This window comes from Hippoglossus stenolepis, chromosome 10, assembly GCF_022539355.2.
Source record: "Hippoglossus stenolepis isolate QCI-W04-F060 chromosome 10, HSTE1.2, whole genome shotgun sequence".
Taxonomy (NCBI): Eukaryota; Metazoa; Chordata; class Actinopteri; order Pleuronectiformes; family Pleuronectidae; genus Hippoglossus; species Hippoglossus stenolepis.
In genome coordinates, this window is record NC_061492.1 from 20413712 (window position 1) to 20433355 (window position 19644).

A 19644-nucleotide genomic window follows, 5' to 3' on the forward strand; every position below is an offset into this window, starting at 1 on the left:
GGTGAACTATCCCTTTAATGGATGACACCTATGTTAACCTTATATTTCATGCCAAACTGTCTGCTGCGAAAAGGGTGTGTTAGCCTTAGTAGATGATCATTTGTACATGCACTCACCCTCAACACAGGTCTCCTTCATTCGTCTGACTAACTTAGAACACCTGTGTGCATTCCACTCATTTACAGGCATCAACTCAGACAGGTTTTTCACAAATAGCCTCATGAATATAAACAGATCTGTACACAGTGCAGCAGCAGACACAGTGTTGATGGATATATCATCCTCACACTGGGCTGGTTGATGCTCACTTTCTGAAGGTTTAGCCTGGACGTCTGCTGTAGCATTTAGCTAGCTGAGGGGGAAGACCACTCCCTCATCTCACACGTCTGGAGCCCTGTGATGCTCTCTCGCCACAGGTCTCACCACAGGTCGCATCCCGGATTTCAATGATTCCTGGTTAACTTCCGCTGTTAACACAACTCAGCCCAGGGAGCTGACAGGGAACTGTTAGCATGTTTAAAAGCCTCTGGTATACACACACACACACACACACAGACACAGACACACAGACCACACGTGTGTTTCTACTGACGCCTGCTGTTAATGAGTTAGCAGCCATGAGGTTTGATGCTCGTAAATTGTGGATAAACTTATCCGGTGAGATGCTGAAGCGCCTCCTCACATTAGCTGCGATGTGAATGATAACCAGCACAAATATTAGCCCGAACCCCCAAAACTGCTTCAAACCACACGTAGCGACAGGAGAGAGGGATGAATCAAACATTGTGACGCTCGGTCTTTAGCACAGTGACGCAGAAACCCTCCATGTTACCTTGACCTTGCTGCTCGTCTCAATTCGCTCATGAGGAAAATGCCCGGGGATCCACAGGAATTAATTTCCGTCAGCTGTGTTTAACTTGTGTGACAATTCTACATCCGGCTTCAGCATTCAGGCTTCAGAATAACGGCCTTGGCTGTGCACTTCCTGTCTTCACAATAAGTGTGATGCAATTCTAATCGTGTGTCAGGTAAAACAGTCTATGGATAAAATAGAGACAGTTTGAATAGCTTGGTATAGTTATCATGCAAAGAGTACTTACTGAATTACTCACTGTCTTGTGTGACCTATTTTATTTCATTTTCTATTGTGATTTATTAGGCACTGGTTCTGCATTTACCCCACACACACTTCATATTTTCATTTTCACTTATCAAACAACTTATATTTTTTTTACATCTAGTAATCTATTGTGTTATTCTCTGTACTCTTGTATATTGTGTTTCTGTAATCTTGAATCAGGCTGGCACAAGAATTTCCTTCAGCATTAATAAAGTATATCCTATGTTAAATAGCATTTCCAGATTAGATGTTATTTTAAATATGTTAAAGGCTCAGTGTGTAAGATGTAGGTAAAAGGGATCTATTGGCAGAAGTTGAATATAAGATAATCCTAGTGATGTTTTCATGAGTGTGTTTGATCTAATTTGTGGTAATTGTTGTTCTCTTTACCCTTTATATTTAAATACTTAATATTAAAAAATATAAAATATAAAACATGGCGGCCTCTCTACAAACTGGACAAACTAAACACCTTTTGAGTTTTTATGACAACTGAAGGCTACCACAGGTTCTCTTTCATGTTTGGAAGGGGAGGGTGAGGTGAGGGGTGTTCAGCTGCAACATGAAACTTCACCACTAAATTCTACACACTGAACCTTTAAGCATTTGTTTACAGGTAATATATATGCACATCATTTGTATAAAACTATATATGGTTGTTTTTTTTATGGGTACATTTTGTTTTATTATTCTTGGAATTCACAGATTTAGACTGTGGATGCAGATATATTTAAGCCCAACAACCGCCATAGTCTCTCCATCCAGCAGATGGTAATATCCCAGGGGCAGAGTGGGGACATATGGGATCCACTTCCCATGGATGACCATTCTGAGAGGCCACATTCAGGGAGAGCAGCACCACTGATAGATACCGGTGTTCATTCAACCTGAAGAGCCTGCAGCACATGTGGCGGCCTCTGTCGCGTCCTCTCTGGTTGACATTAATCTCACTGGTGCAAGCAGTCAGAGCATATTCATTCTTTCCTTCAGCACCTGTCACTGCTTTTCTGGCTATCCTGGGCAGAAGTGCCTATATGTCAACAGTCAACAGAGCAATGGATATGATGATGCTGATGAAAAGTCTTCTCAAGTTATGCAATGATGACTGAGAACTCTGGACATGAGACCAAAAATAAACACAATATGTAACCAACAGTTCAATGATAGCACTGGTGGCAGGTTGATTCATTTGAATTTTGTTTTACTTAAATGTGAAGTGCAGATACAAAAGATGTATTAGATTTTGAAATTGTCTTGATTTTGCCTTTACCTGGGCTTAAGATCAAAAATCAGTTGCTACAACACCACTGTTCTGAAAGAAAGCACACCACAGACTTTTTATTTGAGACAGTTGAAAAAATGTGGTGTTTCCAGCTAAGGCTTGATGCACTTTCCCCTGCAGCAGTGGAGAGCATCCTTTCCTTTGCAATAACTGTCTGGTTTGGAAATATGTCAGCAGGAGGAGAGGCAACTGAAAAAAGGTGGTGTGTGCTGCATCAGAAATCACTGGGTGTGTTCAACCACCATTATAAACCTAGAAGGTCAGACTACAAAATGCCTCCCTGCCTTTTTTCATTTTCCCACTTATCATGAAATGTATGAAGAGAAGAACAAACAATTTCCTGAAGAGTAGCTACTTATCCCAGAGAAGTCCGCCTGCTGAAGAGTGTGGTGCTGCAGGACACTCACTTTGAAGATCTATTTTTTCACTGTGCACTTATGCACTATATCTTGTGAGTTCCTACAGCTGGTAATCGCTGCTGATTATTGCCCTACTGATTTTATACATGAATGTAGAGATAAATACAAAATTATAGAAATGTATGTATACACTTATGAATACATTTATAAATACATCCATTATAAATAAATGTTGGCATGTATAAATAAATGAATACAGAAATTATTGTGTAAACCTTCGTATAAATAAATAACTAAATGGATGTATGTATAATGCAGGTTTCAAATGTAACCTGTCTGGTCTGTTTTATTGTGAAAGTGTCTATGGTTCGAACACCGTCTCCATGGAAACGTGCAACAAAACTCCTGCAGTGATTGTGTCTCTGATCACTGACGCATGAAAACCCCGGTTTGCTTTAACTCCTTTATGCGCAATAACTAACTCTTAGTCTATCTGACTTATCGATCAGAGGCATTTAGTTATCGACCATGGACCTGAACAACGTGAGACGTGCCTCCTCTGCAGGATACCGCTTACCGGAGCGGTCCAACGGAGACAGGCCGACAGTAACGCAGCCTCCAGCGGACAGGACGCGGCGCGCCAAAGGAGGAGACCCGGTGTGTGTGGAGCAGAGTCCGGACAGAAGAGATCCTGCGACCCGGGACCAGCTGTGGAGGGAGCTGGTGTGGAGTGAGAGGAGAGGCCTGAGGGAATGGTCAGTGCAGACTCTGTTTTTAACACGTGTTGTTGGTAAGAATCTAAAGTCAAGTTTGTTTTAAGCAGATCTCAAATAGGACTGGGCAATAAAATAACATAAATATGCAAAAGTTCAAAATATATTGATATACTGCATGTCTTAGCTTTGTGCGGGCACAGAGAGGAGGTATATACATTACTGTTTTAATGATCTACCTTGGTTGTGTAAAATGTTTTGCTGTTTATCAACCGTTTGTCATTCTCTGCTCATAAAGACGAGTTTAAAACCACAACCCTCACTCATGAAAAACAATAATAATATCACATTTATCCAATAACTATCGACATCAACTGATGTGAATATTTTCCTCTTGATGACCAGCCCAAAGATTAGTTGACTCATCCTAACAAATACATTGTGGTCCACAGGGAGAAGAACTGGAGCTTTCTCAGGAACTATGATCAGCTGGTAAGAAAAATGTTAACATGTGTTGCTCAAATGTTGTTGAGATATTTCAAGCTAAAATTAACAACACTAAAAAATTAAAAATGGACTGAAAACAGAAAAATATATCTGACAATTCATGTTGTTATTCTGGTCTCTGATTCATTCATGTTACACAGGAAATAAACAACCAGTACAAAAAGCACAGAGAAAAAAAAGAAGCACCAACAAGCAAAGATGTACTCATATTGGGTTTTAATCTGTACACCAATCAGCACCAAACTGATTAAATATCTGCAATATGTACGATACATATCCCCACATATCGATGTGATGATATTTGAAGCATCTACTGTTTATACATTTTAGTCCTTTCTCGACAGATAAGACCAAAAAGTTTGCCACGTTATGTCAAAGGTTGTAAAGCTTAGAGAAACCGATCCTCTCCATATGAAAAATTAGAGATTGCTACCAACCAGGTATTGACAGAGGAACATCCTTTTTACAAATACCATGCTGTGTTGTATTGTCTTTAGAGAAGCAAAGTGAATATATTTAATATCTGCAGATAGGGTGATGCTGCATGCTGAATCTAAATCAATCAATGCTCCCACCTGGAGTAAACACGTGTAAATAAGATTAATTTGTCTGATGAATTCTTTCTAAAGCTTTGACCCCTGTGTCTCTGCAGGGACAGCTGAAGTCAGAGGAGCCTTTACCCAGCTACGTCTCGCTCTTCTCCGATCGCGTCCCCAACACCACCACCCAGATGTTCAGCAGCAAACTGTCCACTCCACTGGGGAGAGAACTGGTCAGACTGGACCGGCTGCTGCTCTGGTCTGGGAGCTATCGCAAGAGCAAGCAGGATTCAGAGATGCTGCCCAGCTAGACTGCTCTGGAGACAAGTCAGTTCACTTTACATCAGGATCTCTGAACATCAGGTTTTATCTTAGCCAGGACTTAGCCAGTATAGACATGTTGTTAGAAGCCATATTTGCTGTCCTACATCAGCTAATTTTCCAGATAAGTCAATCATTCATTGGTCATATTTTAGTTTATGCACAGAAACTGTGTAATGTATTGTGTTAAAGATTTTCACTCACCAAATAAAGACAGATGAGAAGCGAAGACGTCGGCAGATCAGATTCGTGTCATCTGAGCTCCATCAACTATTTAACCAGATACTTGATAATTCAACAAGAGACCTGATGAAACTTGGATGAGTTTAAGGTTGTATTGCCTCCACATTTCTCTGTTGTGTTTACTCAAAAGGGCAGGGACCCCGAAAACAAGCAAAACAAAGAACACAATAGAGAACATAAAGCTTAAAAGGGTGCAAGTGGATGTAGAGCTGTAGAACATAGCATATAGTTTAACAACAGCGCCATAAATCAATTTAACATTTGAATAATTTGTTTACTGATGCTGTTGGAATATATTTTATTTTGGTAATAAAAACAGCAGTTATGTGTTTTTCAGGACCTAAGCCATTGTTCCATGGAACTTCACTGATTTTATGTTTGGGATTTTCAAAGAATGTAGTGCATCCACCTGTACTTTACAGGTCAGGCAGCATACCTCATGTGTTCGCACTGTTGTAGCTGCCTGAAAAAACACCATGCTGATGTAATGTTGTTGTGAATCATTGCCCCTTTGTCTAAATTTGAATGATAATGTTGTTGCCCGGTGAATTAGAAAAAGTGATCTTCAGATGATCAAAGTCAACATCTCATTGGAATAAAGATTTTGCTATGTTAAGTAAACTGGTTGTACTGGATGGATTTTATTCATGGTAATAGTGGATATAAGCTCTAAAAAAACAGGTTTAATGAGTGCAGCAGATTGGTTAGTATGGGACTGGGCGTTACAGCTCCCACATTCTGATGAAGGGCAACAGGTTGGCCACCAGATGATGTCAGGCTGTTTGGGACACATCTACAGTTGTGTTGTGTTCCTCAGTGTCTCTGGGTGTTTCGGCCTTTTACTCACAAGACACCCTCTCCTGAGGCAGACCCACCGAAGGGTGATCAGACCCGAGAGCAGGGGTGCTGCTGGATGAATGATTGATGACACAAAACTTATTGTGGAGACTGAAAAACACCCAGAGCCCTATGACCCACGCTGCCAGTGTGAACAGCAGACAAACAGAGTGTGACAGTTCACCTTCCGCTTGTAGCACCTGCTGGAAAGCAAGCAAGACTGAGCCATGCAGTGAACAGAGAGAGGGGGGGAATATAAAGGCTATCCTGATCATTTTGCCAAAAATGGAGAAACAAACCAAAAGCATATTTCATTTATAACTTGTTAATAGATAAAAAATATTACTTTAATTACATTAACTAACTAATAATAACAACAATAATAGTGTTCTCTGAGGGCCCCTGTCTGTGCTGGGTCCTTGTAATCGTCCTAACCCCCACTCCCTTACCGCACCCCTGGCCGAGGGTGGTTACTCGTTCATACAGGAGATCCGCTTGTGCTATTTTCTTATGGTGATCAGTTATTGTACCAGGTGAAGTCCACCCTTCTCAGCCATAGCTAATGCTTGCGTCACCCTGCAGCTCTGTCCTCCTGAAGGCCTGCCCTCTGACTCCTCGTTCCCTCACTTCTGTTGGTCACAAATCCCCCGCATTCCCAGCTCAACTGGGCCCACCCTGACATTCCAGCCTCCATTCTCTGCCTCTGCTGTGAGGTTGGCATATCGCAGCTTCCCCTCTCACGTGCCTCATCCAGAGCATCCTCCCTCGAGACTGTTCGCTCAAGACACAACACAACCCCTGATGAGAGAAAGGGTTAGATAATACAATATGAGGCAATGTTAGTTAGGCTTAGTTCACTTTTTATTTTTTTAACATGTTTAAAATGAAAAAAAAACAAGCAAATAAGAAAAAAGGCAGAAAAAAAAAAAGTGAACTTTAACAACACAAAAATAATGACTGAAAATAAGTTAATACTTATTGATTCCTGCCCCCATTTGTCATAGTTTATTTAAACTTGAATCTAAAGGCTGAATGTGGAATGATTCGAGTTGATAATGTGACAGATTTCGTGTGACTTTGTTCTCATGGTGTAGTTTCCACAACATTGAAGGACAGGAAGAGCGGAACAGAACACCACGGTTTCAAACTGTGCACAACGAGCCAATCAGATGCGTGCATCGGCTTTCAGCGGCTGTATGCGGAAGTGAGAGAGGATACCAGCTGGCAGGAAATAGAACAAAGGGAAGCAAAGAAGACTGCCTTCAAAATAAAAGACTCTTACTTTTTTATGAATTTTTCTTCTATCTCATTTGTGATTTTTTCTTTCTATCCGCAGTTGCCTCCAATCCCATTTTGATTTGTTGTTTCATTTTTTTCAACCTTTGCACTTTCACCAAACACATTTATCGCAACTGTGGCACGATATCCCATTTCAGGGTTACCTGCTTTTATTTTGAAAGTGTAAAAGGAAAGTTGTTTGTGAATGATGTTAATAATCATTATTACCGTGCATCATCAGCAGCAGCAGTAGCAGTGATAGTAGCAGCACATCTGGCTGTAGGTCGAGGTAAAGTCCTCAGAGATCAGCCTGTAAACAGAAGTTGTGCGTGAACAGAGCAGAAGATGCAGCCGGACACGCTGTTGCACGTCGCTAACGTCAGCACGTTGTTTATGTGCATGGTGCTGAAGTTCCCGCAGATCTTCGTGCTGATCAGAGTCAAGTCATCCAGCGGAGTGAGTCTCCCCAGTCTGCTGCTGGAGCTCACCGGGTAGGACAGTGTGTGTGAGCGTGTGCGTGTAAGCGTGTAAGCGTGTGTGGGTGTGTGTGTTAGGGTTGGTCATCACAACCCTGGGTTCAGTGGGATCCCTGTGCAGATGATTAAATAATGTTGTTACGTTGTCTTCCTGTTCACCAGAGTGTGTATCCCATGTGCAGAAAACCACACATCCAGACTCCTTTTAAAATCTACCAAATTGATCGTTTCTTTTTTGTTTTTAAGGACGTACATCCTCCTAAGTGTGATTTATAACTAAACACTGAATCCCTAGTACATGGAGGAAAATTCGGCATAGATATGATCCACCACCTGCCTGTTAACATTCTAATAAAACGTTAGAACTATATTAAAGCCCCACCATCCTCCCTGCCCCTCTGTTTGCGTCATACAAATCCCTCCAGCTCATTCATTTTTTTCGTAGATTAAGTGTTAAATAGGACACGAGCAGATTGTCTCCTGTTTGCTCACTGACTGAGACTTAAGGCACACAACTCAAAAGCTGCCTTTTAGTAATGAATAAGAATCCCACTGTGAAGGCCTCACATTAAATAATTGTTGTTTTTATGATCTGAAAACTGTCCTCTTGTTGGTCTGTTAGTCCCAACATCTGGATGAACCAGCTGTGTTGCGCGATGTTAAATCAGTGTTTTTCTCTAATGTATATGCGTCCACTTGTTCACCAGGGTTACTTGTAGTTTAGAACTAAGCATCTTTGTGTCTGCCCGCCTGTGTAATTTCTCAGTGTCCTCTCTCTCCTCTGTGCCTGGCAGCAGCTGCTCTGACCTCAACGTCTCCACTATGTGGGTGAGCGATAGCCTTTCGTCATCGTGCATGCTACAGCGAAAGAGCCAAGCCTTATCAAAGCTGCACTGGGCGAGACGTTTATGCAGCAATGCTTTTATTTTCTTAATATAAATTACAAAGCAAGGCTGTAGTCCAGAGGAAAAAAAAAACATCCCTGGTTAAACATACATTCACCCTTGTCATCTCTAATGGGTCTCTGGTATTAGGCATCGTCACTTTGTGGGAAGAATCTGGATTTACAGCGTATGACCACATAGTAAAGTTGCAGTAAATCGTGGGTTCTTGCTCCGTGCAAAATAAAAGCCCAGATTAAATCAGCGGGCAGTCCGCTCTTATCGGTCAACACGTCTGACTGTGAAATGATTCCACTGGTTGCTTGAGATTCCCAGCGTTCAGATTCAGACCTCTTCATTATCCAGCCTGTCTGAGAGTAAAAAGCTGAATCTGAATATGGCAAAGTGCCACCATCGACCTTGCTTCTGGTAATGTTACGAGTCTTTGTTCAGATAAAACCCCCGATCAAATTCATAGCTGCCTTAATGATCCATGTCAGTGTAAAACTCAAATCTGTCTCCTGAGCTGCAGTCGGTGAGAGAGATCTACTTTTTTAAAACATTTTTTCCAGGATGTTAAGGCTATTGTCAAAAAGCGACTTCTACTTCTAACATGTGAAATATCCTTGTTCAGCTTTCTCTCAAATTTCACGTTTGATTGTTTAGCATCATGGCAACTTCACCTTGCATCCGTTTCCAAGCCTTCACCATGCCTGCTCATAGAGACCTACACACACAGCCTGTAAGCACATGCATCCAGCTGTACGTTAGCTTGGTAAACAGGATCTTCAACTGTGGAGTCTCTGAAATTGTTTCGCTCAAGACGAGAAAAGATCTGGCTGAAGAAAACTCCTTCCTCAGTTTGTTTGTGTTTGGTTACCAAGCAGTCTATCAGTTGTATGACACCTGAGCTTCAGCAGTGAAAATCCTCCCCACTACATTACTCATTGTGTATGTGTTGTGTTTGCTTTTGAACGTGGCTCCAGTGTTTCATTTAAATCAGTGCTGAACGATAACCTGACAGCATGTTCTCTTCATCGCAGGTACATTGTATTTGTAACGTACCAGATGTACTATGACTACCCACCTCCAACATACCTGGAGTATCCCATCCTCATCGCTCAGGGTGAGTCGTCCGACGTTATGTGATGTCCTTCAAAAGTGTTCGGCCGGGAAATAGGTTTTAGAGTTTATGGCAATTTTTCAGAATCAGATTTATTGTCACTTTTATGAAATACAGGCAACTTACTTACATGCAAAATATCATTCTCGGCAGATCTTGTTTTAATCTAGACTCCTTGATTGTGTTGAATGTCATAAACTTCTCTCTACAGCACTTGTCTATTAGACACGTTTACATGAACACCAGTATTCTGATATCAACCCGATTAAGTCAATAGTCTGAGACTCTATCATGTAAACAGCATTTTCTGATTATCTTAACCTGAATAAGGTCATAGTCAGAATAAGAAATAATCAAATTAATACATGTTTACATCTTAAACACACACGTCCTATTGTTTTTTCCACAGTATTGTGCGACATCAACATGCACGACAAACACCAACTGCCTGACGACACATAACCACAAACATGGAAATGTATTTTGTTAACCCTCCTGTTCTCAAATTTACTAACATTGTTTATCCTTTGGCCGGCAAAGAAAATTGTTAACCAAGTTACTGAAATAGCTCTTTAAGTAAATCATAAGCCTCCGCCCACCCCCTTATACATCCAGAACACCTATCAAACCAGACACAATTTTAAACATTTAGAAAGATTTAATTTTTAAAGCAAAGCATCAAAGTGCCAGTTTTATGCCAATCGTTCATTTTAATATACAGGTGACAATAAATCAGTAGATAATGTGCATGGTTGATATGATCAATAACTGATATGATGTGAGAACGCCATAGTCATATGTATAGAAACTATGCATAGAAGGAGGTATTGAACTAAGTGAGAACCACAGTAACAGAATATCTTCCTGCACATCAGAGCTCAGTTTATATCAACCCCACATCTCTGACATCTCAACTCTGGTGGAGTCACATGTCACTCATTCAAAAGCAGATTTGAGTTGTGTAAACTACAAAAAAATGTCTTCTGAACTATTTAATGAGGCAGTGAAAACATATAACAGTTTATCAGTGATCCGTGAATGAGAAAATCAAAGCCAGCCCTGTGAAACATGCAGTCCGTCGTCATTAGCCCTGAAGAGCTCGGGGCGTGTGCTAACCTGTCCTGTGTCCTCAGATGCTATCCTCCTGCTCCTTATTCTTCACTACAGCGGCAGTCTGCCGCAGAGCCTCATCTACACTCTGGTGTATCCTTCCACCGCACTGTTGCACTTCCTAATAAGTGATCATTGAAGAAAATCAATGACCCCTCGGCCTTTGCTGATTTTGCTACGTCACGTGTTATTGCCTTAACATAATGTTTGCAGGTTTGTCGGAGGCTGGAGGCTCCTCACCGTGGAGAAGTGGATCATCGATCTGGCTATGGTAATAAATCTGTGCAACATCAATCATAAGTCAGCATGTCCGAGAGTAAGCAGAGGGACGGTGTGTCATCAGTCAGGAGTAATGAGGTGGAGGCTTGAACAGAAAGTTACCCAGACATCATTGCACCTGCTGTATCCCAGGGAGACGCCCAGACCTTATAAATGCCAAGTAGTCCTGTTGTTCGATGACAGGAAGTCTGGAGGCATTTCTACATATCAGTGGGAGCAGTGATCCCACAACACTCAATTCTCTTCCAAGTTTTTAAGAAAAAGTGACAGTGTAATAAGAGCTACTTAAAATGACAGAAACTAAATTCATTTGACTTTTTAGTTTGGCCCATGCCCCATGAAGTAACATGGAGGAAGCAGAATTTATGACCTATACTGCAGCCAAGCCACCAGGTGGCGATTGAGACACTTTGGCTTCACTCTTGGGGAGCTGTAATGTCATCCATCTTTTAAATACAGTTGTTTGCAGCCTCTTTAATTTTTCACACTCTCTCTCTCTCTCTCTCTCTCTCTCTCTCTCTCTCTCTCTCTCTCTCTCTCTCTCTCTCTCTCTCTCTCTCTCTCTCTCTCAGAGCCTGTGCACATTCATCAGTGCAGCCAGTAAATTTGCACAACTGCAGTGTCTGTGGAGATCCAAGGACGCGGGGCAGGTTAGCGCCCTCTCCTGGAGTATGGCCACCTACACGTGTATGGGTGAGTGAAAAACAGTAGTCCCCAGTGTGTTTATCTTTTTCTGCACATTCCCTCCCTGTCCAGACTCTGGACTGTAGACTTTTTATCATCATGATAAAGCTGTTTTCAAAGAAGCATTTCTCAAGTTAATGCTGCTGTAACATTTTTTATCCTGTGGGGGTGTTGACCTTGCCCGACCGTATTCCTGTGGAATCTCCGATTTGATGCATTAGAACAGAAACATTTATGTATGAGCACTCTTTTAACCTGCATGAACATATTTTTGGACACTAGGTGGAAACAGAAATGAGCTGTCCATATATCTGAATGTCTAATATCCAACATAATGTTATTAATTAAGATGCTTTAATTCGCTCTGTTTCACAGCTCCTGAAGGAAGCATCAGTCTCATTAGCTGCTAGATGCTCCACTATGATCAGCAGCTAGTTGTAGACTTTGGCTGCTGACAGACAGGTGGCATACATTAGCTATTTTCTAAAGCTTAAAAGCAACAATGTGCAACTTTTAAACTTAAAACTTTGTAAATAAAAGTGGGAGTGTCTGGGCGCAGAGCTGCATCCTGTGGGAAATCTGTGACAACCAATTAAAGAGCAGCACATTCACTTGGCTGGGTGCCCCACACCAGGAAGTATTATGTATTTAGACAGAAATTAACCAAATACAAAAACAACTTGAATTCTCACAAGTGCTTACAGTCTACGAGTAAAATATTATTATATAATTTAACTTTGTTGAACAATTTTTATACAGGCTTTTCTCAGGATGGTGGAGGAGCCGTAGTGCCCCAGCGCCCAGTATTAACCAGCCGCCACTGCTAGTAGGCCAGGCAGAGAAAGGCTGCAGAAATACTATTACAGCAGCTTTAGATTTTGATTTAATGTCATGGAACTTAATTATTTGGCAAGTCTGGAAAGTTTAAGATGACTGAAACCTGCGAAGATAATAAAAATGTCATGGAATGCTTTACACAGGCCCTTTCTCAATATACGAGACGTTTTCCCCTTCTCCCTAAAGTACTGTTACACTTCATTAATAAAATATCAGACGCTCTCTTGGATAATTAGGAAGTCATTAACTCGGCTGCCTCTTTGTTTCAGCACGGATCTACACCACCATGGTGACAACTGGAGACATGCAGGGTAAGAGACTGAATTACAAACGACTGTGGGATCCGACGCATCCCACATAAGCATCCTAAATATTCTCTTGAAAAAGATTAGTTCTCTAAATATCGATGATCATTATTTTACATGAGTTAAAGTTTTTTTTACATATCACGTCGCCCTGGGGTTTTGCTTTGAAGAAACAGAGCAGGAGTGAAGTTTTATAAGAAGGCAGCTTCTGAGCGCTCGGCCTGTACTATCGACCATGTTCAGTCAGAATTCATTCCTTTGCTACCCTGAGGTAAATGTTTGTTATGAATGATTGTTTTAAAAGAAAAAATCTCATTTGTGATGAAGTTTGTAGCTTTTACATATTTTCAGGGGAGAAAATGCAGTAGTCTGCAGTGTCAAATATTAAGTAGGATTTTATTCATGGTAGGTGTTTGTGTTCAGGAAAAAGTGCTGCTGAATGGGAACCTTGATATTCTTTGCATGCCCAGTTCAGTGCAGTACTTCCTCTGGGAACACACAGGAAGTAGAGTAAAAGATGGACAACCAGGTCAAGAATGTGAGCGGCGGTTCTAACGGCTACTTCTCAAAACAGTATGAGACGTAAAAACTTTGGCTTCAATTTGTGGAGGCTGTATTTTCCTCGTAGGACAATCTCATGATTTAATGGAGTGACTGAAACTATTAATATCTACCTACTAGTCCCACAAACCTCTGTCTGTATGTGATAATATCGCAAACCCTTCATCTTATCAGCTTCACACCTGCCATGTGTATTGTTAAGGGCCCAAGAAAGTGAAGTGCAAGTTTGGTACGATTAGGAAATGCGATACTTTGGATATTAATACAGATAGAATACACAGGCGATCTGTAGCGGTCAGTGAGGGCGAGGCAGTGTACCTTCAGACTGCTGATAGAGTTGAACAGGTTTTAGATAAACTACAGCAGCAGTCAGCAACTGGGTCAGACCGCAGGTCAAAATTGACACCTGGGTGTTGATCTGTCATGGGAGCAACATTCCTCTTTAGCAATACGTTTTGTTTCTGCAATGCTTTTATATCAAGCTTTTATTTTGAAAAGTTGTGAACTCGGGTCTGAATCTTGTTGATTCATTATGTGAAAAAATAACAGCATTTAAGAACAATAATTCAAACTTGTATACAAACCACTCATGTGAACAGTAATGACGCAAATTCAGTTTCATTGTATGAAGAGCATTGACTATAAAATCTTCACTGCAGATAAACCAGGGAGGATGAACACTAAGTTTTCTAACTTCACTCTGCACCACAGATTGTTTATAAAAACCACTGCACACAACATTCTTTAAATGAAACCCAGTGACAATGTTAAGCTTTTATCAGGCAGGAACATTCACATCAGCAGCTTTTAACTCACAGATCCTTCATTTATCAGTACAGTTCAGAAACTCCACATCGATGGTTCACTGTGAACAGTTCCCATCGTCTTATTTCTGATTAACTCTCTGCCTTTGTCACAGTTCTGGTGCGGTTCATCGTCATGACGCTGCTGAACCTGTGGGTGCTGCTCACCGTGCTCTACTACCAGAGGCACAGCCGCAGCTCCAAGAAAGACGACTGAGATTCAAGAGCTGGATCCAGAGTTGATTCAGGGTTACTTTGGAATGAGGCCTGCATCGACAAGCATGACACTGACGGGTCACATCAGTCGTGCCACATTGTTCTGGAATTCTTTCCCATACATGTGATTTTTGAACTGTTTTTTTATCCAAGTGTTGAACCTGCCCAGTTATTTCATAACATTACAGTGACTAGTTATCTTCTACACCTGTAGTGAGAACAGAGACCAATGATTCTTGCTGCAAGTGTTAATTACTAGATCAGCAAGAGCAAAGAATATCAGAGATCTTCCTACTCGGGACAAGAAATACTGTATTTTAAATAGTTTTTACAAATGTGAAGTTCATTTCTGAACTATTTTAATAAATCAAACATTTCAACATCTTACACTGTGGTCGTACTTGAAAATCCTGGAGAAATAATCTGAAACCAAAAGGCACATCCATGTCTTTATTGTTGAAGTGGTTATTATTAAAAAGAGCTGTTTGGTAGCAAACATGCAATCTGGATGTAGAGCCCTTAAATACAAAGTGGACAAGGCTGTATAAATAATATGTGCACTGTATGGCATGTAAAATATATACTGTGTATATTTATAGGTATAAAACATGCTTCTTGGTTAAAGGAGAGCACTCAGCACACACACACACACACAGACATACTCACACACACACACACACACACTCACAGTTTACTCTCCAGCTGCTATATAACCCACATACACACAACAATGTGCCCAAACTCAGAGTTTGGTTATTTTTAATACAAAAATATCAGGACAAACACTTAAAAAAAACTTTCAATGGAATAGTGCTGCTCAGTATTTGGACTGATGGGACATGTTTGCATACCTTCAATGTTTCTGCTTCTCTTTGATAAATTCCCCTTGTTTCTCACTGTGAGGAATGACTTAAAAACTAGGTGTAACAGGTGGAGGCCTGTGGGTGACAGCTCTCAAGTGTGAGGCCTGAAAAGGCAAAACACATGCAGGTTCACTCAGAGCAGTTGGTGATGAAAGGAGGCTTCAGTCAAGTATATTTGGAAGTAATACAATGCCTGTGTGTCATCTCTGGTAAAAGCCCAGATGTACATTCAAAAAAACAACGGAGCCGAGCTCGGATCAGAGAAGCATGAACGGTGCACCCCCCCCAGAATTCAGTAAACAACAACCCTCAAACCCCACAGTGCAGGTTTGATTATGGGATTGTGAGGATCTCCATCTAATGCCATTCAGAGCAGGATTGTGTTCACTTGTAACCGTTACTGGAGTCACGACAAACGGCAGCAATCCAGTGATTCAGAGCGCGCCACAATCAGAAATCTGAATGAGAGGCACTCCAGGAGTTGTCTGCTCGAATCCGCGAGGAATCTCACACTCCTTCCCCCGCCTCACTGACTTTCCCAGAAGTCACAGCTTGTTCGCTTTAAGTACCTCATTCAAGTTTCTGCGACCCAGTGTGGACACGCCCCTGAAAGCAGAATGGTGAGAAGCAGGAAGCTACAATCAATGTTAAAGAGTTTGAATAAGTACAGATACTGTATCTAGGATCAAGTTCAACTGTGGGTCAACTAAATACAGAATTTACTATCTTCTGAGTGTAGTGTTCCCCCATTAAAACCTTAATCATTTAACACACAAAAATGTCCTTTTTCTTATTTGGCCACGAGATTTCCAAAAGGTGGAGTCAAGACTTTTCCTGTTGGGTCCTTAACTCAGGCAGCGTGTCTTGGTGAGAAGTGTTGAGGTAAGAATATCCCCTTCTTGTCAGCCCTAGTCGAGTTTATAAGAGCTCTCTCGTGTTGTGTGGGCTCCTCCAGCCCCGTCCCCTTAGAGACACTGATTTGTCCTCGTCTCAGGCCTGGGAGAAGACTTCAGCTCATAATTCAACAGCTGAAGTTCGACGAAATGGGAAAACAGACTTTGTGACTGTCACAGGCTGAAGCAGGACAGGGGGGTGGGGGTTATGGAGAAGTGATGTGGAGTTCAGTGTGCTGATCTGCAAACAGAGCTTTGTATACACAGTCTTTGATTTAGGAGGAAACACATCCCACCACCTCGAAGATGCACCACACTCCCAAGCAAGGTTAACTAGAAGAGGAGAGACAAACAGATGCAGGGTTAGTACGAGCAAATCCTGAATGAGAAGACAAGAAGATTGAAGATTTAAATGACATCAACTGAAGAATCCTGCATCACTCGTTCTCACTTTCATCTGTCTTCAGACCTTCTACAGTTAATCTATGCAGGATTCCCTGGTTAATTCACAGACCTTACACATACACGCCTGTCAATAAGAAACCACAAAGGCCTCTTTTTTTCATAGATACCAACTCAATACCAACAGTGAATTGTGTGAGAGATTCTGTTTCTGGCCATGATAAAATTACACGCTTCTGACACTTTAAGATATCAAGTACAGCCCAACCAATTCTGGGTTTCTTTAGGCCATTACTCATATTTGAGACTTGTAATATAAATAAAATATGAGAAAAATATCAATATATTGGCTGAAATATGTTGTTTTAACATTTTTGTTGGTAGATATCCTTTACATTTTTTAAGAGAACAGTAATCTAGATAGATTCTGATTTGGACATTTTACAGTAGAAAACTAGTAAGTTTTTTACAAACATATCAGCCAACAAATTTGTAACAAGCTAAAACCACAGGTATATCAGGCTCTGGCATAATAGGGCAAGTTATAGAATATGTTATTTCAATCAATTTTATTGTAAACAATTATAAAGTAACAACATTTAAAAGTCCTAAGAATATGTATAAGTTGCATAAGTGCATGTGCAAAAAATACAAAATAGAATTGATAAATTAACCTATCAAACAGTATAACAGTGGATACAAATCTCACCCAGAGGAAAATGCTTCCCTTTCAAACAACCAGTAGTGAAGTGACCCCTGTTATCAGGTGAGCAGCCAAATGTTTCCTTCACATGTAAGTAACATGCACTGGGTCAAACGTACAGTGTGTGCGAAAACACCACCACCACAAACAGACAACCAGGACTGTGTCCCCACATTCACAGAAAAACACCTCTTCTCAGGAAACAAGTTGTTTACAGGAAAACGTGTGGCTAAGGAAGCATAAGAAAGGGGAAGTCATCATTTGTACCAGTGTCCAGTGTTGGATTCTCCACGACTCATTTTGAAGCCGTTTGACCTGCGAGGGCTGAGGTCAGAGAACGCAAGGTCACATCGGAGAGGCATTTTTAAGCAGGTCAACAGGACAATGTGACCAGAGAAGAGCCCATTGGTCCCAAGCAGCTTTAGAAAAGTCTAAAATGTATGTTTCTGTAGCTGCTGTGGACAGACATCACCCCGAAGACAACATCACTTTTATGGGTCTCATGTAAGGAAACAAGGCTACATCAATATTAGGTTTTCATTTGAAAATGGCGTTTCCAAACTAAAACGATCTTCGTCAACGCAAGGTTTTGGGCTCTGTATCAGTTTTAATCCCTGCCCATACTAATACACCTGAAAAGTCATCACCAGACCACTCACGAACACTTGGCATGCGAGTGCCAGTGTAAACAGGTTGGTCCAATAGCTCATCTCCTCACATGTAAACAGTGTTCACAAAGACAACAGGGTCAGCAACGCTTGTAATTGATCATCCATGTTGCGTTCTTCACTTGTAGCCGAGGATAATGCCAATTGTTTTCTTCTAGAAGGGGGTCATGTGATGGAAGCCTGACAAATCAGCGAAAGGTTCCGTTGTGACTCAAAAGACCCAATCAGCAAGTGGTTATGATTGTATGTCATTGTTTCCAAACATCTCAGTTTCCGTCAGTCCAGACTAAAGTGCTGACCCAGAGTTTTCAAACTAAAAAGGGACCAGCACCGTTTCCAAACTTCTCCATTTTAGCGTCTCTAAAAGTCTGAATTAGTGAGTGTGGACTCCAGGCGTATCTGTAGCAGAGTTAATGCATTTTCAAATGAAAAAGTAATAGTGTGAATGTAGCCTAAGCAGCAGGGGGTCTTTAAACACTGAACTCCACTGCCACTGAAATCACTGCACTGCACACAGTGTTACCACATGTGGTCATCAGAAATGAATTGAGGAACAGTCATCATCGATATCATCCAACGCCCAGTGCCAGTCCTGGAGACCAAAGTCGTCCAATCTGAAAGGGGAGATGAGTTCTGATGGCCAGGTAACAATCACTGCATTATCTGTAAACGCACTCGGTTCGGGCAGCCGTTCTCATGTCACGTAAAGGATGGTCCTGAGGGACACAACAACCCTGGTCCGGGGACGTGTGAAGAAAACATCATGGACACGCAGAAAAGAAAAAAACAACTCATCGTATTCATACCTTTAAAAAAATCATGGCGACACGAACACTGCTTTAGGGAACGTTTGAACTTGCTGGTAAGTGGATGCACTGAAGATGGGATGTTATTAGGGATCGGCCATCAGGCCGGGAGGCATGTTTGAAATGGCCGAAGGCTAACAGTGGCCTGTTTTTTAGGGTATTTAAAAAAGGACAATTTGATCCAGAGAAGTCAGAGTAGAATTAACCTTGACCAGAGGATATAACTCCAGAGAAATTAACAACAATAGATGAAATAATGGCACATTACATCAACATGTCTCTCAAAGCCAACAAATGCAACACTGATCATTTACATAATATATATGTCTTTAACTAAGAAGCAAATACGTGACACCTACAACATTATACTCTAATAGATGATTCCATTTTGTAGTATTTTCTAACTAGTGTATTAGATGAGAAAACATATTCTTGGCTCACTACTGACCCCATGTGTAATCTGATATAAATGCATAAAGGACCAATATCAATCTGGTGAATGTCACTAAGAATTAATTTAAATTTTATTAATTTATGTCACAGTCTGTCTAAAAGAAAAAAAACTTCCAGTCCCACTCTCCCCTCTGCACGTCTACCTGCTCTTGCTGGTGGGGAGCTGTCGACTGGGCCTCCTCATGGACTGGCTGGGCTGCACCTTCATGGAGGCGCGTGGCGAGGAGCGTGCAAACTGCTCTGGCGGCGGAGGCTTCTTGGGAATCTTCTTGACCAGCCGGCTCACCCACTTCTGCTGCTCCTCCTGGGACACGGCGAGCAGCAGCAGGTTTTTGGCCGTTGACACATCGTAGTTTACTAAGGAGAGGAATTTTCTGTTACC

General features: G+C 41.3%; 4 protein-coding genes across 6 annotated transcripts in view; 2 read left to right on the top strand and 2 right to left on the bottom strand.

Annotated features, from left to right (window-relative positions):
* Nucleotides 1–943, bottom strand: part of LOC118116765 (CAP-Gly domain-containing linker protein 4) — a 33898-nt gene extending 32955 nt beyond the window's left edge. The window contains exon 1 of one of the 2 annotated variants that reach the window (XM_035168604.2): nt 833–943. The gene's annotated coding sequence lies outside the window, so the exon portion shown is untranslated. Of the gene's footprint in view, nt 1–308; nt 799–832 lie in introns of those variants that run through there. The other variant, XM_035168605.2, reaches the window with a different exon arrangement.
* Nucleotides 944–3151: 2208 nt separating this feature from the next.
* On the top strand, nt 3152–5705 carry c10h2orf50 (chromosome 10 C2orf50 homolog). Its single transcript, XM_035168608.1, has 3 exons — nt 3152–3516; nt 3927–3966; nt 4634–5705. The coding sequence occupies exons 1-3, from the start codon at nt 3290–3292 to the stop codon at nt 4829–4831; spliced, it is 465 nt and encodes a 154-aa protein (XP_035024499.1). The 5' UTR covers nt 3152–3289; the 3' UTR covers nt 4832–5705.
* Nucleotides 5706–7414: 1709 nt separating this feature from the next.
* Nucleotides 7415–14861, top strand: slc66a3 (solute carrier family 66 member 3). The gene is made up of 7 exons (XM_035167787.2): nt 7415–7690; nt 9600–9682; nt 10813–10882; nt 11003–11060; nt 11641–11761; nt 12859–12900; nt 14375–14861. The coding sequence occupies exons 1-7, from the start codon at nt 7545–7547 to the stop codon at nt 14473–14475; spliced, it is 621 nt and encodes a 206-aa protein (XP_035023678.1). The 5' UTR covers nt 7415–7544; the 3' UTR covers nt 14476–14861.
* Nucleotides 14218–19644, bottom strand: part of rock2a (rho-associated, coiled-coil containing protein kinase 2a) — a 37933-nt gene continuing 32506 nt past the window's right edge. Inside the window, exons 31-32 of one of the 2 annotated variants that reach the window (XM_035167786.2) lie at nt 19406–19619; nt 14218–16563 (exon numbers count right to left, since the gene is read on the bottom strand). In XM_035167786.2, coding sequence (XP_035023677.1) covers nt 16560–16563; nt 19406–19619 — 218 coding nt within the window. In that variant the 3' untranslated portion in view covers nt 14218–16559. The other variant, XM_035167785.2, reaches the window with a different exon arrangement.